Below are 23,958 nucleotides of genomic sequence, written 5' to 3' on the forward strand. Positions count from 1 at the left end.
TCAACAATATTTAGGCCTAGGCCTACTTGTTGTCGTTTTGGCTGTTAAATGCCTGCCCCCAATTAGGCTACTGCTAATAAGTCTGCCACTGCTACTTCGGCACAAATGAATACAGTCCTTTCTCTCCACCTAACGGACCCAATGTCAATACTCGCTATCAGATTTTCTCTAGTTGGTCGACTGAATCTTTTCTCCAAGTCGGCTCTTCCGTCTAGCAAATCGGATCTCTTTTGAATCATTTTGTTCATTTGAGTCAGTATATGAACAAAATCTACACATTTTAGAAAAAGAAGAGCTGGGTTCCATAAGTCTACACGCCTGTCCCGGCCTGGCATTCGAATTATTTGTGGAAGAACAGTCAATAATGCACAAACAAATATTTACATTTGGCAATCAGTGCACACCTTTATGATTCACTCTGAAACCAAATTATTCTGTTTTCACTTACGGGCAATTCGAATGGACACCATAAATAGGCCCATGCTAAATATGCAGCAACTGTTACAAATACAAATAAGTCTACTATCAACTATATGTATTTAGGCAGTAGCCTAAAATCTAAGTTTGTGACTGACATACTTCTAAATTTACCAATCCAGTTTGGAAGAGTGCTGCGCATGAATGGGAGGACCCGCGTACTTCTGTGTGAACGAATCACTCACCAGGAGGGGGTTGGGTTGGAGAAATGTCCCTTCAGTCGAAACAGAGTCGTTCACGAATCGCCTTCAAAGTTGGTTGTAGTTCGTTCTATCGGGTCAGGACTGGAGGTGAAGAACTCTTGGAATTCAAAAGGAGAGGAGTTAACTTCAGTGCCATCCATTCTCAATTTCCACCGCGAGTGCCTAACAGTTCATGAGGATGGGGATTAGACGCCTCTGCTTTCCAGCCTCTATGAAGATAGGGCTCGCGTTTCTGGTCAGTTTGATTGCATTCGTCGGTATCTGCGCCGCGCGTTCAGATGCTCCTCGAGGAGTAGCGGTACCATTCGTTTTTGATCCCAGAGCAATTTGCAACCCTTCATGCAAGCACGCAGGGATCTGCATCAGAAACAACACCTGTTTCTGCTCGCGGGGTTACGAGGGAGAGACCTGCCAGTATGGTGACGTTACAACCGTTTCTGTTCGAGACTAATTGTAAATGGCGAAAAGTTGCCTACAATTTGGGTGGAGAAATATATTATTCTGATAGTCCATTTGTTTGTACGATTCAGATATACAAGCTGTTTCTTCAATGCTGACAAGTTCATTGTGTCTAATGCAGCAAATTGCTACCCTAAATGCAAGAATGGGGGAGAGTGCCTCCGCCCAGGGAAATGCAGATGCCCTCCTGGATTCGGGGGGAAATATTGTCATAAAGGTATTGTGCTCAATGTTTGCCATGGATGCTGTTTAATGCTTGGATTATTTTAACTGAATGTATTTTCTGCTTAGACCAACGAAATACTGTATATATGTGTGTGTGCGTGTCTGTGTGTGTGTGAATGGGGTATACTTCACACAGTCAAATAAGTAAACCTACACACAAAGTCAGGGACAAGAGGAGGTATTGCATTAGAAAGCAGTTTAGACTGAGCTGTGTAACACGATGTGTTTGTATTTTGCAGTGACTTGTGATGGCGGGTGCTGGAATGGAGGGGATTGTATTGCTGTCAATGGAGTAGCCAAATGCATTTGCCCCTCAAGCTGGACTGGCTCTAAATGCCAAGAAGGTTTGTTGACATCCTCATGTGCCACCGAAGCGAAAACACCTGAGATGCTGGTAGCTCAGATAGTGTACTCACCAGCAGCACTTTCACCCCTCAGCTTATGAAATGGAACACAGCTGGTAGCTACAGCATTTCTACTGGCAAACTACTCCATGAATTTTAACAAAATAACTGTAAACAGTTCATTTAATAATTATTGAACTGGAAAGGACATTTTATGTCCATCTGTGAGGTGATTTATTAGTTCCACGCACTTTTTGAATGTGGCTATATGTTTCCCCAGCAATTTGCCCCCAGGGGTGCAGGAATGAGGGCAGCTGTGTGGCCCCAGGAATCTGCAGCTGTCCAGAGGGCTGGCTGGGGGGAGCCTGCCACACTGGTGAGTTACAATTACATCTTCACCACTGACACTGTCTCACACGAACATTTGGCTTTAGATCACCACGCACATTTCCCCAAGGCATATGCTCACAGGGTTCAGATACCTTTTTACCTGCTCTAGCCTACAAAGGTGAGATTAAGAACTTTGTTAAACAGCTTCTGGCCTCGTTCTCATCCGTTTGCAGCTGTGTGCAGTCGTCCCTGTCTGAACGGGGGGAAGTGTGTGTCTCCTGAAACATGCCGCTGCCGCCCACCTTTCTCCGGACCGCGTTGTGAGAACAAGAGAAAGGTGTTCTAAACCACACTAAACAGAGGTTCAAAAATGTCTGTGGACCATTATTCACTCTAAACTGGTTCATTCGATGGTGCTACTCATTTATTTTGTACTGTAAGTGAACTGTTCATGTTTCTTTAGTTAATGCTACTTTAAACTAATTTGAACTGTACAAATGTACGTGTGCAATTTCATAAATAAAAAAGTGTGTTCATTTCTGTTGTTGCTAAAATTACAGTAAAGGTTTACAACAATCCATAGTTCAAAATAATTTTATCAGTTTATTTTATGACAAATTTACAACAATTGTGATGTAATTAAACCTGATTCCTAAAATAAAACCTTTTTAATGTTAGTTTCAGCCAAAAGATCAAATATCTACGATGGTATTTAAAGCTTTCTTTTGTAAGTTAACAGCTATGTTGTATCTACACAAAGCTAAAGGCTAATTTGTATAATTGGAACACATGCCAATATTACTAAATTATAAAAAATATAAAGACTCAACAAAAAAATATTCTCTCCAAGATGTTAAATGAAGAATAGAAAGCAGTGCACAACCGTATTGGTACTATATAGGAGGATTCACATCAACCAATAACTGGGCCAAAGGTTTGTTTCTTAGGGAACTAAACAAAATCTAAAAAAAGTTATTTTCTACTTCAGAAGAATTGTTATTTGTTCTTTTATTAAACGTGTACACAACATGTTTTACTTCTTTTTTTCTGCCATACATGAACACTGCATAATACACACTTTTCCCCAGAGTAGAATAGGGGATTACTGTTATTCTGAATTTGCATCACTGTGATTGAGAGTATATTTTGCATAGTTTTTATGCAGTCCCCATGGATGTGCTACCATGAGCAATGAGGTAGTGATATACAGGGACAGTTAGACAAGTGCAATATATCCAGTCCCTCTGATCATGTAGAAAAACACATGCTCCCTTTCTTTTTCTCTGCCTCTCATTCACACACATAAACATACTCAATAACAAAACAGAATGTCTTGATCCAGCCCACGTCTTCTTTGTGCATTTTGTAACCTCTGCTTCCTCATTCCATCATGCATGTCGAGCCTATAATAGTAAAACATTTCAAACGTTTTTAGTGTAAAGGTTTTTCGTAAAGTTCTAAAAAAGACAACTTATGCGCAGTCATGGTATCCCACATGTGACCCAATGCTAACCTTTAGCCCACAGGTGGGACCAGTGTTGCCCTTCCGGCAGTGGCAGAAGTCAGGCAGGACACATCTCCCTCCATTGAGGCACCTTTTCTTACAGATGGCTGTAAAATAGGAAAGACATTTTGAGACATTTCAAAGACAATTATTCAACCTAGTAGCTAAAACTTGACAAGCTTGATAGAAAATACAACAAAAATATATTGATGAGATAGATGCACTCACGTGTTTGACAATGCAAGCCCTCCCATCCTGTTTGACAATTGCAAGTATTGGGTCCTACACACTCACCACCATTTTTACACTTCTGTAAGCACACAGCTACATATAAGGAGAACAATGTCAGGAAACCCCAGGTTAATTGACTCAGAACTGAGATTCATTGACAGACCAATGTTATATTGCAGTAAGTTTCCAATGGAAGAAATGTATCCAGCAAATAATATACTCCAATCACTTACGTATATTACACCTCTTGTCCCTCCAACCAGAGGCACAGGAGCAGGTATTGGGACTCACACACTTTCCCTTGTTCATGCACATGGGCTCACACACACCTGGAGGACACATTCATTCACTTTACATTAGTTGGTAGTTTAAATTTGTTATCATACAGTACAGCCATGAAGTTAGGTGGCATTACAGTGACTGTTCAGGTGCAGACTTACTCTTTTGGCACCTCTTCCCTGTGTAACCCTCAGGACATGAGCACACGTTGTTCCTCATACACTGGCCACTATTCTTACAAGGAGGGCTACACACAGCTGCAACACAGCCCACAGAACAGTGGCAGTCATATTTGTCCATGTATTTTACCAACTACTTGTCAAGTGACAGAATTTTAACAATATGAAATGTCAATATAGAGTCAAACAGGCTTTTACCGATCTGACACTGAGAGCCATAGAAGCCACTGGGACAGGCACAGATGTTTGGTTTGATGCAGGTTCCGCCATTCAAACACACTGGATTACACACAGCTGGGCGCAAAGAACACTACACTCAGACACATCTCATCTTATCTTCCGAGTAGTCTGGAATGTTTCACTTTTGTTTTATTTACCCGAGTTGCATGTTGGTCCGTACCAGCCAGACTTGCACTTGCAAACATCAGGAGATATGCATTCCCCTCCATTTTCACAGTGCCTGTTACATACCACTGGGCAGAGAAACACAATATCAGGGTCAATAATAGCTTGTGTGCATTGCCTATCCATTTAAACAAATTATTAAAACCTTCACCTACAGTATAGATCTACGGAAAGAAGGGTGAGCCAGTTCATGCTGGTTCGGATTATAGTGCTAAGGTAAAAAAAAAACATATCACATAGGATTTAACAGGTTGAATTATCTCTCACTGATTTCACATCTTGGTCCCACGTAGCCGTAGGAGCAAGTGCAGAGGTTTCTGGCTAAACAGGTTCCTCCATGTTGACAAGATGGCTTACAGTTAGCTACAGGACAAGGGGTTGTAACATTATCATTGGGAGAACAACCAATCTTGACAGAATATTGTTTGTTAATTACTCATACAGTACATACTATAAAACCCAGCATAGGATTACCTTCTTCACAAGAGGGTCCGCTGTAGCCGTCCAGACAAGCACAGACATTGGGCTTCACACACTTCCCTTGGTTCTTACAGTCAGGTCGACACACAGCTGAAAATGAAGATAGTCCATACAATTCCCAGGAATTGAAATGAGAAGCATGAGTCAAGAGTTTCAAGAGTTTAAATAGTAGGGATGGAATCCCCTCTGCACTTCACCTATGTGGCAGTTGTATCCAGTATATCCTTCTTTGCATGTGCAGGTGTTGGGCAAAGTACACTCCATGTTCGTCCCACATAGATACCTGCACACAGCTAGGATACGAGCATTAACATGTTATTATACAGCTAAAAAAGCATAACAAATGTAACTTCCCAAAACCTAATTAAGAGGGGCATGCACATGTCCACATTATCCAAATAAAGTCAGAGGAGCTGACCTTTGCATATGATCCCATCTCCAGTGTACCCATACGGACAGCGGCCACATTTAAAGGACCCTGTGGTTGTTGCTTCACAAGGGACACCAGAGAAGCAAGGTGAGTCTGAACAGGTCAACATGGAAGGCAATGATCCCCATCTGACCCTGGGGTCTGGGCTCAAATCCTCCCTGTTGGATTGGCCTCTGTGGATCATTGTACGGGCAAAGATAGTTTGGTTTCTTGGGTTGGTGGTTTTCTTGTCAATAGAGGATACAAGCTCTCTTGAGGTACCAGAAGGAGAAACTTCAAATTTTCTCCATTCGTCATGGTCCTTCTTGGGTTGAGTGGTCGAGGAAGAGGAGAATGTAACTGCAGTTTCCGTACTGGGGTCTGATTCAATCACCTGAGACCGTCCATCACCTCTGCTGGTGACTGGCATTTGCCCTGTAAAACACTGAAAGTTAGAGAGTATGGCTTGAAAATGAACTTCTTCACGTTGATATAGCCAAACCTAGAAGGAATTTAAATTAAGGGAGATTCTCACCAATTGGGGTTCTTCTGCTGCAGGTCTTTCCATTTCCGTGGTACCCAGGTGGACAGGGTCCACAGATATACCCTTCAGACACATGGGTGCTCTCAAAGCACTGCACCCCTGGGTGACATGGCCGTCTGGAGCAGGGGGATGGGGCAATTGGCATGGTTTTAGCTGAGCCATGGGAACCCCCAGCAGGTAGGGTCACTCTATGAGTATCCTCAAGCTCATCACCCTTAGCAGGAACCACTGTCTTACCTTCAGGAGGGGAGACAGGAGACATGACACAGATTATGGATGGTGTGTAAGATTACAGGTGGGTGGGTAAGACTACCCACCCAAGGTAATCAAAATGAAGTTACCTAAAGTTATGCAGTCCTAAGGACATGCATTTCCATGTGTGTGTGTGTTTAGGCAAACTCACGTTTACACCTCTTCCCATCTCCATGGTAGCCCTCTGGACAGGAACCACAGCTGAACGAGCCTGGTGTGTTGCTGCACCCCACCCCAGGAAAACATGGCTGTGAGGCACATTCATCTACATCCTCTCTGCACGTATGACCTGAGAGACCCAAACACATAGTCTTCAGGGAACACAATTAGGGGTATAGCTTTGGAAGGTAAAAAACATATTAATGCTTTGCTTAATACCCATTATAATATATGATGTATATTTTGGTTCTAATGTGGTGTATGGGATGTACTGTACCTGTCATCCCAGCAGGACAAATACAGGAGAAAGAGTTGGGTCCATCTATACAGAGGGCCAGTCGACAGGGGTTGGGCTTACAGTCGTCTATATCCACCTCACATCTGTCCCCCTTAAAGCCGTCAGGGCAGACACACAGGTACTCCCCACTGCCAGGGGGGAAGTTAATATTCGTAACACAGGAAGCTCCATTCAGACAGTCACAAGGGAACACAGAGACCTAAGGGACGCACACAGAAGAGCTGACATTAAATACATCTTGTAATTAATCACTAATGGTATACTGATTGAATCAGTCTATGTCTCCAGTTCCCACAAAATCTAAAGCCAAACAAATAAATTGGGGGCAGATCATTACATTTTAAGATTGCGTTTCATGAGCTCCCTCTTGTGGCCAAATGAGACATACAATGTTGTCTATCCATTTCCCAAAAGATTATGTCAGTTTCATCTTGGGCATATTAAACTAAAATGAACAATGTTGGCTAATCATGCCTAGGTAAGAAGACACAATTTTAGTTGATACCCCTCAGCCTGCAACCCTCCATAGACAGGCACTTTTCTACCATACCTGAACCGAAGCTTTAACTTCATAATTGCAATCATCTGTGACAGTGAAGTGGAAAGAGTGTGTATCCGTGGTGACAGAAGTGGCCTTCCAGATGAGTAGGCCAGCAGGGGAGAGTGACGCCTCTCTAGGACCTGAATCCAGAGTGAACAACACCGCTGAACCCTCTGGGTCCTGAGCAACCAGCTGATACACAAAGTTCTCCCCCTGGAATGACTGGAGATGCTCTGTGGATGCTGACTGGAACACTGGGGGCTTGTTCTCTGAGAGTGACAAATACACAAATGCACAGATATACTATATACACACGTGCACAAACACACACAAACCTCACACTACACAGTAGCCTCCTATTAAATCATTAAAAAGACTCTAATAACAATATTAGAAACTACTACTAGAGTAGGTGGTCACACTATATTTTGAGAGTCCCTTGTACACCACCTGTAGATGCCCATCCAATCAAAATACGATTAACAGAATGTTTACCGTAATGCTTAGGGTACTTGGGTACCAAGTATATATTAAACATTTTGGTCTACAGATTGACTATCCAAATAAAATCTTTCAAAGTGGGGTATCTTCTTTAAATTCAGTTCTCCATTATATTCGCATAAATAGTCACAATTTGTTAAATGTATTTGTGGAAGTGTATGTTTCAGAAGATAGTCTACATACTCTCAGCAATAGACCATGTGTATTTGGAGGAGTCTGGATTGCATGTCAGGCAAGGGCTGTTGGGATTAAAGTCCCCCTCTTCATGACACTGGCCATCGATGTTGCATGTTTTCTCCTGAGAGGAAAGTATTAGATAGAAACTTAGTTTAATTTGGACCTTGACATTGCAATTATACTTCTTCACAAGAAGTATCTTCACAAGACTAATAATTGCTTATAGTATCTGATTAGAATCAAACAACCCAAATGGAACATTGTATATTGTAATTTTAACTACATGAGAACGCACCTTAAGTGTGCAGAGGACTTCAGCATTAAGGCTGCAGATCTGACAGGTTCCATCAAACAATGTTAAGATCTTGGCATTGCTGTAGCCGTAGCCATCATTGGACACCTGTAAAGGAAGTTCATGGTGTAAATTTGGTGCCACAAGTTTTGCTGTTGAGTGTGCAAACACCCTTGAAAGCATATCACGAGCAACAGCAAAAAGTACAAAACGTTACTCTCATTTCAGTGGACACAGCAAGTAATTCAATTTCTCGTCGGTCTGGCTTTAATTAAATCAGAAAGTTAATCAAACTTGTTTGTGAATTTGAGACCAGGCAGCACTGAGAAGTGAGAACAAGTTCCTTCACGGAGAGGGCACAAGTTGGTGCAACTTCAGGGAGAGCACACTACGAACCCTCTCTGCGCTCGCTCGACTGCTTCTCTACTCACTCGTTGTCTTTGCTGCACTCGCTCGAACGTGAATTTGCTTAATGCACTTGGGGTAGCTAGTCTGAACTGACACTATAGAAGCTATGTTGATTTGTTTTAACTGCAGATGAAAGTCCACAATTTCCCACATTGGCACCAGGATGGCAAAAAATGGATAATGATCTAATCAAACATTTAAACATCTGGCATTACATTTTCAAAAGCTAAAGTACCTGTTTCAATAGAATGTGTTGTGTTTTAGTGCTGCGGCACCATGTAATATGGTATGTGTGTTGGACATAAATATTCTCAGATGTTTACAGAACTAACAACTGTAAGGCTGGCTGTTGCAGTAAAAGTTGCACCATCTTGCAGCCATCTGGTTCTCAGGCAAACATGCAAGAGTGTTCCTAACTGTTGAACACTATTCACTTGAGAAGTTCTGTTCTGAAACTGTGTTTAGTATATGCATGAATGTAACTACAATCACAAGTTTTGTACTTCTATGATCTGTATACTACTGGCCTTGTCTTTATATAATGTGATAAGCTTTCAATGTAATGTCAAAATCTTCATAACTAAATTACTGTATTTAATGTTACAAAGTAACTTCTAGACATGGCATGCCAGAAGCATTATTGAAGCATTGAGGTACTGCATTATTAACGCATTAACATTTCTCACTGACTTTTATCTGCCAGCGTGCAAGGGGTCTGTCAATGAAGGTTTCCATGTCAAAGTCTGCAAGGGGCTCCCTGTCCTGCAGGGGGAGTGGACACTCCAGAGAGGTGACATCCAGGTAGATAGCCTGCACAAACTCCGGCTCATCCAGAAACCATTCTCCATCTGCAAACTGGGAAGAAAAGAAAATAACAGGAAGGGAGGGCGGGAGGGTGAAAGGGTAGGAGAGGGGGGGAGAACAGGAGAGAGAGTGTAATCAGTGGTTGTGACCATCTGAAACCTTTAAGTCAAGACAAGCTTGATGTGGAAGCAGAAAAGTACCTTTTCTTTCACAAACTCACACTTGAGCTCGTAAGAGTCTTTAAAGCCTTGGCCATAGACTTGCACTGAGGAGCAGTCTCCCTCCTTCCCATCACAGAGTCCTTCATTCTCCAGATCCGATATCTCTGGGATCTGGTCTTCATAGACCCAAAAGGAAATGGGAATAAAAAACAAAGGAAACATTCACAAAAAGCTTGGCGGGGGAAAGCATGCTTGGTCTCAAACTGACAAAGATACTGTTTGTAGTTGTAGCTTTCTTTGAGTGCTCTATCCCTATACACTGACATTCATTCAGTTGGGCTCCACGAAGCTAACAATTTGTATTACTGTGTAGCATTGGCTCTACCTTCCAAGTTTCAGACATCTTCGATTTGCGTTGTTATGATCTAACCCTCCCACTTTTCTTACCAGCAAGCACACTGCAGTCATAGGAGCCATACCCTGGGAAACACACACAGCCCCACTGGGAGCACTGCCCGTTCCCATGACACAGGCTAGGACACTTGAGGTAGGAGAGAACATCCTGATCCTCTCCTCCTCGCCCCTTCTCCTCCACCAGCCTCCTCTCACACTCGTTCTCCAGCAATGGAAGGGTGGCGCCCACCCACTCCTGATCGTCCTTCATCTGCAAGTCACTAACGCACATAGCCACAGAGCGACTAACTATGGCGTTGCCCAATAGACGGGCACAGCCTAGCGCTATGCTAGAGTTTGCCACCACACGCTGGCACTGGAGCCTGGCCTGGGGCTGGGTTAGCCCAGATGGGGTGGGCCAGGTTGGGAGAGAAGAAGTCTCAAGCAGGGGTACAGGCTCATGGTCCTCAGGGAAGAAATATGTTGAGCCTTCCAGGTCAGACTGACTCAGACTCTGGTAGGGATTTTTAGAGATGTCCACATAAGTCTGGCGCCTGCCTCTTTGGTTATTTGAGCGGCGATGGATGGAAGTGGATGGTCCAACCCTGGAATGTCCCGCAGGAGAGCCTCTCTGCGGAGGCTGGGCAGCAGTGCCTTGACCCTGAGAACGCTGGTTGGAGTGTCCTGATGGCGCTCTATGGTGGTCCTGGGCTTTGAACAGCTCCACTGAGTTGATGTACTCGGCTGTAATGTCCAACGTGGGGATGAGACTCGGCAGTCTCACATTGCCATGGTGAGAGCAGGAGGGCTCGGAGACAGTGAGTGATTGAGACCGGGTTCTAGGAGATAAAGGGTCTGTCTCACTTGCACAGTTGCAGTATATGTGAGGGCTTTGAGTGTTTGGATGGGATGGGACTGTGTCAAACCAGCTGCTGCCAGGAGGAAGCCTGTCATGAGAAAAAGACCCACGAATAATAAAGACCCACAAAATGTTTTTTCTCACAGTCTTCAGTACTCTCAAGCAATGTAGAAACATCATTACATTACTATCACATTTCTAACCTCCATGCAGCAATGAAATCAGGAACGTTCTCAAGAGTGGCACCCTCTGGTGTGTGCAGGTCATTGTGCATCTGTCCGTCATACGTCCCGCACAGGCCCTCGGTGTGAGACCAGTCTGAGCTGGGAGCTCTCAGGGTCAGACTCATCCCCCAGTTAGCCACGTCTGCACGCACAAACGCCCCAGATGAGAACATCATCTACCGCACGGAGGGAGGAAAGCATCCAAATGTCAATGGTGGTAGGCTTCTATAGGCAGATTTGCATGAAAAAATTGTATTTAATCAATCATTAGTCATTCTTCTTCTTTAACCTGTGTCAACATGTTGCTTTCTACATATTAAAATAACACGTAAACAGTCGGTCTCCATGCCTATCTGTCATGATTGCTACTCACGGTGACCTTGCGTCCCTGGTAGGACTTGGTGATGTGTATGCCAGTCTTCCCAAGGTCCCTGTTCCTCACATGTATGTGTGGCTTGGTGTTCCCTGGCTCGCCGTCGCACATGTCGAATGCGACGACGTCCCCAGCATCCCGCACCACAACGCCACACACGCAGGATGCGTCATGCACCACGCTGCCGCACTCCCACTGGCGCACGTGCACCTCGAAGGGCCAGCGCGTGCTCTTGTACAGCACAAAGGTGCCGATATGGTAGTTATCATACTGCCTGGGAGTAATTACAGTTGAAAACGAACAATTGGTACACTTCAGTGTTTGTGTTGAAGTTCAATAATTGATCGGAGTCATGATACAGGAAAGGTCAGGTTTTATGGCTGACAGGGAGCTAAGAAAGGAAGTTACCTGCCATCGAATGTGATAATGTGAGGGTCGGTGAAAGCGTAGCAGTAAGCCGAGGGAACATCCTTTACTAGAATCTGGGAAGATAGCACAGCAACTAACAAATTCACTCCATCATCAACTTCAGACAGCTAATGGACGTACTTACATATCGTACGTAAGTCGTACGATATGTAAGGCAGCCTAAGAGAGTAAACCTTTACCTGGACACTCTGTGGAATATAGCCGTTCCAGAGGAAGTCATTGGTGACTACAGGTTTAACAACTATCTCAGTTGTCCTGTCCCCATCCTTTATGAAATCTGTGACAGCAGTGAAGTGGACCACAGCCTTGCTACACACACCACTCCGACAGGGACTTTGGGATAGCTCCACCACACAGGAGGTCAAGACCACGTCTGAACTCTGCTGTTCCTCATCTTAAAGAGCCAGACAAGAAGAATAGTAAAGAACAACATAGAAACAGTAAAGCAAAACACTAAAACACTAAAACCAGTGACCAACTAGATTTCTGTTGGCGTAACAGGTAGTTGTTGTGCTTCATATGTCGGAGGGGGTGTGTTTGATCAACGGTGCGGGCGAATATAGGACCAATGTAACATTTTGGATTCATATTTTTGCCTATTGTAACATTTAGCAAGCTATCAAAATTAAAATTTGATTCAAAGATTTGAAGTATGTCACCACTTGCTGTATCACTAATTTAAAAAACCTCTACGACATAGAGGTACCCTATGACTGACGGAAACTATCATGACTATGTCCAATTACTTACAAAGTCTTTACCTGGATTCCTTGTGCTCAGATGTAAGAAGAAGGAACACTGTTCTGCTGAAGTGGAGTCTCCTGGGCAGGGAATTGGAACAGTGCTTTCCACAGTCAGCTCATACTCTCTCCCATCTTCCGACACTGTGCTGTTCTCTGGTTTCAACTGTAGAGTCCAAAAACAGAAATTGACTGAATGAGGGCAGCAGATCAGGGCTTTACAGCCGTTAAATGTTACAAACCTATAAAACCAAGACAGACGGACATACAAAGGGCCTACTTGCACACACACACACACACACACACACACAAATAGACACACACACCCACATCACTGTTATTATATAGTACATGATCTCTTTGATATACCCTGATCCCAGCAAAGAACTCCTCACTTTCCACTTGACTCCCATGAATGTCTGGCGAGTCCAGAAAGAAACTGGAGCTGCTGCAGTAAATCTGCCAGAGAATAAAAAGGAGTAAGAGAGAGGGAGACAGAGCAAATAAATAAATAGAGAGGGAGAATGACTGACAGACAGACGAACAGCACTTAAAAGGAAAGGAAGATATTGAACAGGATGTATAAAACTCTCTATAGCTAGAGTCATGTCATAAACAAAGACAAAATAAAATGCTGTAAAAAATTATGTGATGTTGAGTTTTTGTCGAGTGACAAAACTGTTCTTCCTGTCAATATTTATGAATCATATCCATGGATTTTGAATTTTTACAGATACAAATAAATACAGATACTAAATGTTTTACTCAGTAGAATAAGATTATCCTGATCCTACACAGCCCAAACCAAAACCAGTTGTCTAAAACTGCAATGCCAGTCCTGTTACCTTATCCCCCAGCCGCAGATTGATGCCATCCAACTCTATGAAGGCAGATGTCTGTACAGTTGTCTCCTGTTTGAGTTCCTCTCTGCGGCCCAGAGGGGAGAGTCGGGACCAGGCCACCACATAGCCCAGCGAGCTGTTCACGCTCTGGCTCTCAAAGCTGCACTTCAGGTAGATGGTGTTGCCAGAAAGCTCTGCCACAATGACTGGGACAGAGGGCGAGGGGGGCTGTTTGGCTGAGAGGGAGAACAATTATTGATCTTTAAAATGGAAATACAGAACCACATCTAGAGGTTATTGTTAGTTCTTAAAGGGATGAGAGTGACTTAATATGCATTTACTTAACATCAACGTCATACTATTAAAGCTTTAGTGTCTCGGGTCACAAGAATACAATTGTCTAGGAAAAGGCTACCTACTGGACCTCCACCACCCCTCTCAGAACTATAAAGCATGGGAATGTATTATTCATGACTTTTGCCAACATAGTACATAATGCTAAGGTCATTAAAATGATTTGTAAAGGCCCCCTGTGGTACATTCCACATTGCATGGCGCCAACTCTGACCCTAATTGTTTTGGTGGCTTTATCAAAAGCCTCATCTGGCTCAGGATATAGAATGCCGAAGGGATGGGAAGCTCCTCACCTTTACATGTTCCATCTACTTGATCCTCCTCAGCACCGCAGACCGCTGTGGCTGCTACCACCGATTCTGATGTGTTGGACATCTCTGTTGACGTAGAAGAAAAGTTACTCTAAGTGGTTTTAACAAATGAAATCAAGTAACAGAACAAACTGTGAAATGTATACCCAACAACAATTGATGTGTCCTACAAATCACTTCAGCATTTATTTTAAGCGGTACTGCTGTGTTAAAGTGTTACCACACAAGCCACGATAACACTAGGTCTACTGACAGAGAGAGCTGCTGTACCCTCAGCGCAGTAACCCATGCAGCCCTGCGTGGGCTGCAGCAGGTAGATGTAGAAGTCTCCACAGTTGCGCACGGTCACAGGGATGTGAAACAGGCAGCAGTCCTTGCTGCTGCTGGAGAAGAAGTGCCAGGTTGCACAAGCAGTCAGCTGCCTCACCTCCAAGGGACCGGGGAGAGTCTCACCCTCCCGCAGAGACAGCCACACAGGAGCCTGGGTGCCACAGTGGTTCACCTGGGCAGAGCAGTTGGAGCAAGACAGGTCATAGGTCAACTAAGCTGGGAACTAGATCCCACAGTGCAACACTGGACCATGTACTTCGAGCTAAGCTGTTGTGTTAATGAATGGCTGTCAAAATATATTTATACATACATCATACCCCAGAAAATTCATAAACCAAAAACAAATGAGTGCCTAATTTTTGTGTATTTCTGCGGGATGCTGGCCTATCATGTGCTGCGACATGAGATGACATGGTAAGAGAGAGCAATGATGCATGACAGCCCCGATGGCTTGGTAGTTGGGACTGACAATGAATTACAGAAACAACAAAAAGGTGATTCCTAAATGATCACGTTAGTTGCTCATTTACCTCCACACATTTGGTGGGCATGCTGGCTGGCTTGTCAAAGATCTGGAAGCGGTACCAGCCAGGTGTGAGGGAGTGGTCGCATATGAGTGTCTGCACTGGCGACTGCTGGAGCTTTTCAGAGCTGAAACTGGTGCTGCGGTAGGGGTTCTGGAGCAGGGAGTGTCCCCCTGGAGCACACTCTGGAGGGAGCACTGGACATACACACATGCACACAAAGTTGAGTAAACATTCATTATTGGCACAGGAAGAGTATCTTTGTGCTGAATGATCTAGGAGCTAGCACTAAAGTGATGACATCACAGTAATTTATTCTATGCATTTAGCAAACAATGAATTCCAAAACATCTTCTAACTTTTTGTGACCTAAACACTTGTTTACATTTCAACGTTAAGGCTCATCCTACTTCCCTGAGCAACACTAACCCACTTGAACCCTCAGACTTCTGTTAAATATATACGATTGGCTGTGCAAACCCTTACTATTTCCTCACTAAGACCTGAGCCCTGGACAGTTCACCCAGTGATGAGCTAGATCTGTGTTGATGCACCCCAATAGACCACTGCAGCAGCTGCACCAGTAGAACAAAGTCAAAGAGCCAAATTGAAAATCCAGCCACTGTTTTGAGGGGTCAAGCCAAAATGAAGACTTAAGAGACCAAGAAGGATGCCAAAGAGAAAATACTTTGCTTTTGTGAAATGGAGGAACAAGAAGCACAAACACTGGGACATTACAGATTTTTCTTTGTTGGGATTGAAAAATATGATAATGGTACGACTGGATTAAGGAGAGGAAAGAAATAGGATGTAATGATTTTGGAGAAAGAGGTCAATGTCAATGCAAAAAATGAAATGAAGAAAAAGACTTGCTGGATCAAGAGATTCTCAGTTTGGATACAGATCATGTGACTGTAATGTCACAACCAGTGGCTCCTCCGTGATAAAACATTACAAAAAATAAGGTCATGTGTCAGATATTCCTCTGGCTAAGTATACCCCTAAAACAGATCTTATTCCATTGTAAGATAATTGTGGACAACCCATCAGCTCATATTACCATTTCCTTTCAAATCCCACCAAAACAAGGCAACTCTATTATCCCCCCCCACTTCAATGAAGACTCCACGGTGGCACAACAGTCCCATAGTCACTCTCCACCTCCCAGAAATAGGGGTTCACCGGAAGCCTTCTCAAATAAATCGAACCACGTCCAAGCCTCGCCCAAGCACTTCCCTGCTCCTTCCCCAGTCCACCCACGCTTCCATGCCTCCATGCCCATCTCCCTTTGGCAGAGGAAGGAGAGGGAAGACATGCGCAGGAAAGCTCAGGCTCAGAGGGGGCAAGCAGTAAGGAAAAGCAAACCAGGCCTTGACCTTAATGTGCCTATAAAACAGGAGGAGTACACTCTTGATTAAGTGGCTTGATGGTTAAAGGAACCCAGCAGGATCTTGTGCAGCATGTGTGCCTTAAGGAATCTATTGGTTATCTGCAAAGAATGAATGTAACTTGTTATAAATGTTCCACCATGTGTATTTGCTTTAATAATGTAACGCAACAACTCAAGTGACAAATGGTCTTAGAATGTACTGTATTCTATTACTGAAAGTATATGTTTCTAATGGAATGGTGAGTGGTTATCTCTGGTTCCCTACTGTATATCACCACTATGCCCTTCTGTATTCAGTTAAAAGCTCTCAGCTGGGGTCAGTGACAGCACTTGGAAGTGTCAAGTTAAGAGGATAAGTTCCAGAACATTGACTTTCCAGTTATGACCAGGAAGTGAGCTGCAGCCAAAGCTAACATCATTATTATTAATGATTTCAAAGTCAAACAGAATAACAGTCTGGGCAGGATGTGTGTGTAGGTCTCACCAAAGTAAGACCTACAGGGGTTGGACAAAAATGTTTCAATAAAAGACATCCTCTCTACAATGCTGATGAGAGAAGAGAAGCCCATTGCAAATAGGACTGTCGCTACCCAGTTCATCCAAACTAATGCACCCCACAAACTCAGGCTCCTACACTTATCCCAATCCTGAGCCATTTAAGTATGTTCCAACTCAGGCTGATGCACTGCCCCTTGAGTTACTGGTTAACCCTGGACATCCTACAATGTTTCTGGAGAAAGTGCCAAAAAAGAAGCAGAGCTCAAAGTCAAAGTCAGGGAAGAAAACCATCAGTTTCTCTGAGAAGTACAGGATGCTAATAGAAATGATGGGCAAGACTGGAACCAAAATGAAGGACATCTTCTGTACGCCATCCCAAGCATACAATTGACCAAGCTTCAGGAACAATGGGGACAAGCATAGGAGATTGAGATGAAAAAGAATAATCTAAAATGTCTAACAACGGAAAACCTGAATAAATGGTCCTTCAGATTAATGATTAATCCCAAACCATGAAAGTCAGAACAGAAACCATTTACACAATTGTGGAAATGGCTTACTATGCTTCAGTGAATGATATGGACCACAGACACTAAATAGCCAATGTCCTCAAATGTACAAGTCAAGCAACAACTGCACACAAGCATGAGAGATAGCCTACTATGACACACTGACTACAGGAGAACATGTTGTTCCAGGAGGCGACACAAACTCCCAACATCCTACAGCAGCACTTCGACCCAGCCCCCAGCCACAACTCCTAGGGTCAGTGTCCTGAGACACCCTTAAGCTCTCCTGTCTCCAGTGAAGGCACAATAGTTTACAGTCCCATGGAGAGTAAGAATTTGTCCTTGGATGACATGGCAATGATGAATGGACAGGTATAAACTTCCACAAATGCCACACATCCGCAGCATTGGTGGAGGATGGATAAATGACGGGCAAAAGATATAGACAATACACTTAAAACTACAAATTGACAAAATATGTAACTAACATTTTTATAAATCATACATGTTCAGCAATGAAATTGTGTAAAAATGTGTTTCATACGCTTTAAAGATATTTCAACGTGACTTTAGATTATCTGAAAAATTGCCTACTTATTATTCCCAAACACTAACGAAGTCACACGTTGAATTCCGCAATTATTGTAGGCCTAGGTCGATGTTTCTAGGAGCATTCCAGTAAAACATATATTTACATAACATAAACACATACCTATTTCACAATGTATTGCATTTGGAAAGAAAATTAAAACGTAGGAAACTATCTCCAATATAATTTGACGTCCCATCGTCCAGCAGAATATGTGCATATGGTCAAAATGACCAATGAAAGTCCCTCGTTACTTGAAAGGTTCTTCTTAACTCAAATGTATCGCCCGTTTTCCACAACAAGTAGTAAAATGCTTAGAGGATAAAGGCTGAACTGGCATGCATTCCAATACAACCTTGGCCGACCAAATGGGAGTCCGTTTGTAAAATGTCCCGAAGAGCCGAGAAAGACGAGCGAGCACACTTCTCATGCACACCGGACTGCGAGCGTGGCCACAAGTTCAGCGAGGAGTAGGGTATAGCATCACATTAGGAGGGGCATCTTAACAGTACATTTTCTCAATCGCATAAACAATAAAACAAGGTTCATTCATGAAAGATAGTAGCAGAAAGTTCCACTCAAATAGTCATTGTTAGGATCGTTCCTCATGGAAATGTTGATTGAGTGAGCTTTTTGCTGCAATAAGTTATTCTTAATCTTTTATTATCATGTAGGCTATTAGGCTAATTGTTTCCTTCATTTCTTAGGTATAATGAAGACCAGTCAACGTTAATAGTCGATTAATAGGCGACTAGATGTTGACTTAATTCAGTGTCATCGATTATATATTCACAACTTAAAAAAACGAAAGAACTAATGAAAGATGTGATAAATGATGATGACATCCTTCAAACTCAATACAATTGCAAGCATCTACAGTAAAACTGAATATAAAGAGAGCTATCACAATGTTGTGACATTTTTCAAGTACAGTAAAGCATAATCCCTTCATGATGTAATTCCGGTTTTGTAAGTGCAAAGCATAGGCTACGATTTACAATACAACAACAAAAAACATTTATCTAGACTGGCAATGGTGTCATATCACAATAAAATATCTGTTGAATATATTTTTTTTAAACAGCTGTGTTATATGTTGCCATCACTCAACTGTATTATTTGAGAAATAAATGCATGGGACTACCATTGAGTTGTGTAAGATGTGATCAGTATTGAAGTTGGAACAGTTTGCGATCATTCAAAATGTTGAATCAGTAATATACACTGAATACGTTGAGACCAATCATGGCAAGAACTATGACGGTCTTACATTCTTCTATTTACACGGGATCTTTCATAGTTTCCTCTGCTCTATGAGGACTCCTGACTGACCTGTTTAGGGCCTTGTCTGCCTGATTTCCAGGCAAAAGAGGGAGCAACCTCCCCTTCATAAATCTCTTGGACCATCAGCCTAAGTGAACCTGGGAAAGCTATCAGGTAGAACACAGACATTTTCCTTCCCCATTACCTCTGGGATATATCCTGTAATTACCTCAATCTGATTCCTCTACCTCCGTATCAAATCTTTATTTTGTATTCTTAATCAGGCCAATTTTTTCCTATGTAGCTGTACATAATTAATGTACAAATTGTGTCTAATCTATCGACTGCAAAGCAGTATGTAAAGTAATTGAGGTGAGTTTGATCATTTAAGCTGAGCACATGACCTCATTTTGAGCAATTTTAAGCAATTACAATCAGTTATGCTCACATGAAGTGGGGAGAAAATAGCAGCACTTCCTCCCCTGAAAATTGTTCATTAAGTGAACCTCGAAACAAATCTGCTTGTCGTTATGCTGACCTTACTGACATACAGAACTCCTAATCGCATTAAAATTACTTTTTTACAAACACCCAATCTATGGTATCTTATCTTTATTATGTTGAGGATGTTTATTTCAGCAGCCTATAGTCATTCTTTTTTTGCCTCTGTGTAGGACAAAGAGAGCTATGATTATACATTTTTTATCTTGTGACAGGCTTTAAAGTTTAATAACTTTATCCATGGAGATGACGATAACACAAAAGGAAACCATACCATGCAGGTCTAGACTTGTACTCCTCAATATCCGCCCTACTACTGTTTACTCCCTCTATCTCTCTCTCTATCTCTCTCTCTCCTTCTCTGGCTCTTCCCTACTGAGGACATATCATCAAAACTGCACCCTGATTTATACCGTGGTTCAATATACTGTACTGTATGTTGATCCTAGATTTACACCTCCTCTGAGAACTGTTTAAATGAAGTGTGAAAGAGCCTGGAAACTGGTTTTCTTTCATTACCTTTCATCACCATGGAGAACCAAACAGGAAAATTAGAATGTTGTTACACAACTTCGCACAAAAAAGACAGACAGTTGAATCAGCTTTATTTATAATGCCTACGTACCTTGCTTGATTGCTTTATTTTTCTGTAGCACCCTGACACCTTCAAAACAGGACACACTATACACAAAATTCAAAATAATAATAATTAATACCTTATAAATTCTAAACCGGAATAAAATAAGTCCATTAGAAGAGAGTTTAACAGGGTGGGTAGTAATGAATCAGTGGTGGAAGTGCTCTTACAACATTAAAAACAGAAGCTGTAAGAGAATTCCTGCTAAGGAAACATGAAACTGCTAATTAGTCAACCCAGTTAGTCAACCATCTCCACAGCCCAACTTCTCAAGAGAACCATTACTTAATATTCTGGTAGTTCACAATTTCAGTTCAAACATAAAACTATTAGGCTGGTATGTGCAGTCAGCTTCCTCCACTTGTTAAGCATTCAAAGTGTTAATAATCACTGTTTACTGAAGTCAACAGAAGCATCTCTGCTTCATCGCTTTGACAACATTTTCATAATTGTTTAAAGCCTGAAGTGCCTGTTAGTTGTAAATTATAATGGCGAGTGGATGCAATGGATAGCTTTATCCAAACATGCAGGCAAGCTGAAAAGGCAATGGTTGACCCCTGGCACGGATTCTCAACTTTATAGGGCTAGTGAGGTCAGCTCCTCACACCGGCTCCAGAGCCCTAGATCAAGTTTCCTTTTTGCCTTCACCCCTCTCTCATCAGCTGTCCCTGTAGGTCCAATCTAATTGTCTGCCACAACAACTGCATAAATAAACTCCTATATTCAGATGACTATTTGCGTAAAATAGATCAGTCTGACCCCTGTAAATCACAGCTGTCATCTTAACCTTTCACTGTCTGGGCCACAACTGAAGTCTCCTCATTCACCACAGGACATTGAAAAGGTCAGTTAGCTGGAAAAACTATTTTCCCACATGTGGAACACAGATTGCCTTCCATTGGACACTCATGGTGACATAAACAATTGCAACATTGCATTTGAAGTGTTTAGGCTGTGAAACAGTGGTACAATTAACCCAAATACACTTTTTTTTATTGTCAATTTCAGTTTTCTTTTGAATCTGTATAATCGGTACATTCTACATGTGTCTCGAAGAAACCACTGATACACTGCAGAATCCTATAATGCAAAAATGCAATGCAATGTCTCTTTTGTCCAATCTAGTTGCAATGTTCCATAAAATTACTTCTGGCTGAAGAGAAAACAGGGTACAAAATCTGACTTTCTCACTTCATTGTGTTTCTGATACATATAAAAAGACCTAACATTCTAGCTTGGGTTTCAGGATTCATATATCTCAGTGAATCAAGTTTAAATCATTCATCTGTACGTCACACAATCTGTTAAATGAATTAATTACATTGAAGTAAATACATTGATAGCACAGTACATTTACCAACAGCTTGAAAAAGCTATCCAAAAGATCATACTCTCGTTGTATTTGTGTGTTTACAAGGTATGTATGACAATTCTACAGTGCAAACTCATGTAATGTCATGATCCTAATAGGTACTTGCTCAGTCAATATTTGCATAATTATACGGGTACTTAATTCTGGGTTATCAATGTTAATCTTGGCTTTCAGAGGGCACATTGTTCTGTGATTGCTAGGAGGCTCTATTGAAGTCTTTTGAGAAGGCAACCCATGCTGTGGTAGTCTTCTGGTTTAATCTGTATGTAATGTCTTCAGACATTGGTTTCTAAGCAACCTTGTATCTGATGGCTTCTCCATGTGTCAAACACAACAACCTCAACTTGCCGTGATATTTAACTCTTCTGTAAAACGTAGACCTTTTATATTTGTCTGGTCTTTCATTTAAATTGTAAGGTAAGAATGGCATTCAAACTTTTTCTATTTTATTTAGGAATGCAAAAAGGGAAAAACATTTCAAAGCATAATAGTGTACAATGAAATGTTACCCAATTAAACAACAATATCTCTTCCGTCTTTTCAATGCTGAATTGTTTTAGTTATTCAATCCAGAATTCTAGTTATTTTAGTGGAAACTGCATCTACTATTCTGATTTTCTTTCCCCAGCCAGGTTACCTCACATTCTGTACATAGAACCCCCAGAAGCTAACCTTTTCATGGCATAGGACTGTTCGAACTTGTGTGTCACAATGAATCCTCATAGTAATTTGGCTCCACAAGAATTTGTGTATTTTGACAGAAAAACCTTCTTCTCTGCCAGTCAAGACTTAGCTACCACAAGAAGCAAGGACTTTTCACTCCCTGAATCTGCAAATCAGGTTGATTTATGGAACCTGAAGCCACCTAATTTCACTCCTAAACTGTACAGATCCCTGAAAATCCCCCGAAGTAAAGGCAGAAACATAAGTCTGACTTGTTCCAGAGAGTTAGTTGTCAGACCTGTTAGAGTTTCCACAGGGGTTCTACCTGAGATTGACCAGAAGAAAGCACTACAACAGTTCAAAACTTCTTACAGACCCGCTGATTCATTCAAATCCAAGCTGATGTTTGTTAAAACAGGAAAGTATCCAACTGGACCCTACAACAGCCCGAAGCCACATGACTTTAGACCGGTAAGGTAGTAAATGTTTTTATCTAGTATCTTGACTGGATATCTTGACATAATTCCTGCTCAGCTTGTGCTTGTGGTGTATGAACACCAGATGGTGCTGAATGGTATTCTAAATGAAGGCAAAGGATCAGGAGAAGAAAATCCTGTAACACTATGCTTAATAAACCATTGTTTTATTGGTTGTTGACTTTAGCTTGATGAAGACCTGCCACACATAGTGACTACATCTAAAAGGGATCCCATTGGCTTAAACTTCAAATCTCAGCACCTGGACATGAGTGAGAATTGTTTACTTCAGAAAGCATCTTTGAGACTATAGCTTGGTCTACTCTACAGTATATCAGAGACAGTGCTGGATGAAATGTTTGCACATTCTAACAACTGGTTACCTTTCTGTTACAGTTTATGGTTCCAGACATGAGCCAGAATTACATACGAGGAGCACATTTAGTCAGATAAACACCTACAAGCAAGCAGAACCAAGATGGGAGGCCAACCTTATTCTACCTAAGCTTTCGTGGCCTCCAAAATCAGCCTCTTATACAGTGGGTTTTGTTGAATGTTCCACAACATCCATATCTAAAATGTTAAGATTTTTCCTGATATATTTTCTGCTTTATAGAGACACAGGCGTAGAAGAGGAATCTATAGTGCATTCATGGACAGAGTGGAAGAAAAGATATCCAGTTCCTGGAAGAATGGATGACACTTTCAGATTGTAAACATTGTTATTGCCCATGCGGCACAATGTGCAAACTATTCTATTCTGGGTCTGAAATATCTGAAATATGTATACATGTTAATGCATGTTAAATACAAAAGTTATTAAACCCAACATGGTAAAGTTTCGATTGTGAGTTACAGTTCATAAGGAACCTTCAATTAAGGAAAAACATTTATTACGTAAGATAAATAAGCTTTTTATTTATTTATTATAAATAAACTAACTAACTAGAACTGTATAGGCCTATTATTATTATGTTTCAATTTGATTTTAGAGTTTAAGGATATGGCTGTCTTATTTG

The 23,958-nt window shown here is 41.9% G+C and overlaps 3 protein-coding genes across 3 annotated transcripts; 2 read left to right on the top strand and 1 right to left on the bottom strand.

Annotated features, from left to right (window-relative positions):
* The first annotated feature begins 726 nt into the window (after positions 1 to 726).
* Positions 727 to 3,067, top strand: seraf (Schwann cell-specific EGF-like repeat autocrine factor). Its single transcript, XM_067237680.1, has 5 exons — positions 727 to 1,099; positions 1,261 to 1,356; positions 1,604 to 1,708; positions 1,989 to 2,084; positions 2,272 to 3,067. Exons 1-5 carry the CDS (start codon positions 853 to 855, stop codon positions 2,382 to 2,384), a joined length of 657 nt encoding a protein of 218 aa, XP_067093781.1. The 5' UTR covers positions 727 to 852; the 3' UTR covers positions 2,385 to 3,067.
* On the bottom strand, positions 3,027 to 18,226 carry vwde (von Willebrand factor D and EGF domains). Its single transcript, XM_067237679.1, has 31 exons — positions 18,151 to 18,226; positions 15,048 to 15,238; positions 14,458 to 14,689; positions 14,170 to 14,253; positions 13,526 to 13,758; positions 13,050 to 13,139; positions 12,702 to 12,846; positions 12,120 to 12,334; positions 11,920 to 11,993; positions 11,512 to 11,785; positions 11,118 to 11,314; positions 10,110 to 11,002; positions 9,702 to 9,838; positions 9,388 to 9,552; positions 8,293 to 8,397; positions 8,004 to 8,118; positions 7,329 to 7,588; positions 6,758 to 6,977; positions 6,473 to 6,610; positions 6,061 to 6,306; positions 5,535 to 5,960; positions 5,314 to 5,409; positions 5,111 to 5,206; positions 4,904 to 4,999; positions 4,609 to 4,704; positions 4,430 to 4,525; positions 4,214 to 4,309; positions 4,007 to 4,102; positions 3,771 to 3,866; positions 3,552 to 3,649; positions 3,027 to 3,441 (listed from the first exon to the last, which is right to left on the bottom strand). The coding sequence occupies exons 1-31, from the start codon at positions 18,224 to 18,226 to the stop codon at positions 3,427 to 3,429; spliced, it is 5,397 nt and encodes a 1,798-aa protein (XP_067093780.1). The 3' UTR covers positions 3,027 to 3,426.
* A 4,285-nt stretch (positions 18,227 to 22,511) lies between these two features.
* si:dkey-30e9.6 (uncharacterized protein LOC564083 homolog) lies at positions 22,512 to 23,639 on the top strand. The gene is made up of 4 exons (XM_067237393.1): positions 22,512 to 22,934; positions 23,127 to 23,211; positions 23,336 to 23,478; positions 23,556 to 23,639. Exons 1-4 carry the CDS (start codon positions 22,512 to 22,514, stop codon positions 23,637 to 23,639), a joined length of 735 nt encoding a protein of 244 aa, XP_067093494.1.
* The last annotated feature ends 319 nt before the right edge of the window (positions 23,640 to 23,958 follow it).

This window comes from Osmerus mordax, chromosome 6 (assembly GCF_038355195.1).
Source record: "Osmerus mordax isolate fOsmMor3 chromosome 6, fOsmMor3.pri, whole genome shotgun sequence".
NCBI lineage: Eukaryota > Metazoa > Chordata > Actinopteri > Osmeriformes > Osmeridae > Osmerus > Osmerus mordax.

Bases quoted from the DNA above. Each gene is read 5' to 3' on its own strand.
- seraf (XM_067237680.1), top strand. From the start codon at position 853: ATGAGGATGGGGATTAGACGCCTCTGCTTTCCAGCCTCTATGAAGATA. The intron at 1,709-1,988 runs GTTTGTTGACAT...ATGTTTCCCCAG, and splicing joins TGGCTCTAAATGCCAAGAAG to CAATTTGCCCCCAGGGGTGC. The intron at 2,085-2,271 runs GTGAGTTACAAT...ATCCGTTTGCAG, and splicing joins GGGGGGAGCCTGCCACACTG to CTGTGTGCAGTCGTCCCTGT.
- vwde (XM_067237679.1), bottom strand. From the start codon at position 18,226: ATGGGACGTCAAATTATATTGGAGATAGTTTCCTACGTTTTAATTTTC. The intron at 13,759-14,169 runs GTGAGGAGCTTC...TCTCCCTCTCAG, and splicing joins AGTAGATGGAACATGTAAAG to CCAAACAGCCCCCCTCGCCC. The intron at 13,140-13,525 runs GTAACAGGACTG...ATTCTCTGGCAG, and splicing joins ATCTGCGGCTGGGGGATAAG to ATTTACTGCAGCAGCTCCAG.
- si:dkey-30e9.6 (XM_067237393.1), top strand. From the start codon at position 22,512: ATGAATCCTCATAGTAATTTGGCTCCACAAGAATTTGTGTATTTTGAC. The intron at 22,935-23,126 runs GTAAGGTAGTAA...TGTTGACTTTAG, and splicing joins AGCCACATGACTTTAGACCG to CTTGATGAAGACCTGCCACA. The intron at 23,479-23,555 runs GTGGGTTTTGTT...TCTGCTTTATAG, and splicing joins CAAAATCAGCCTCTTATACA to AGACACAGGCGTAGAAGAGG.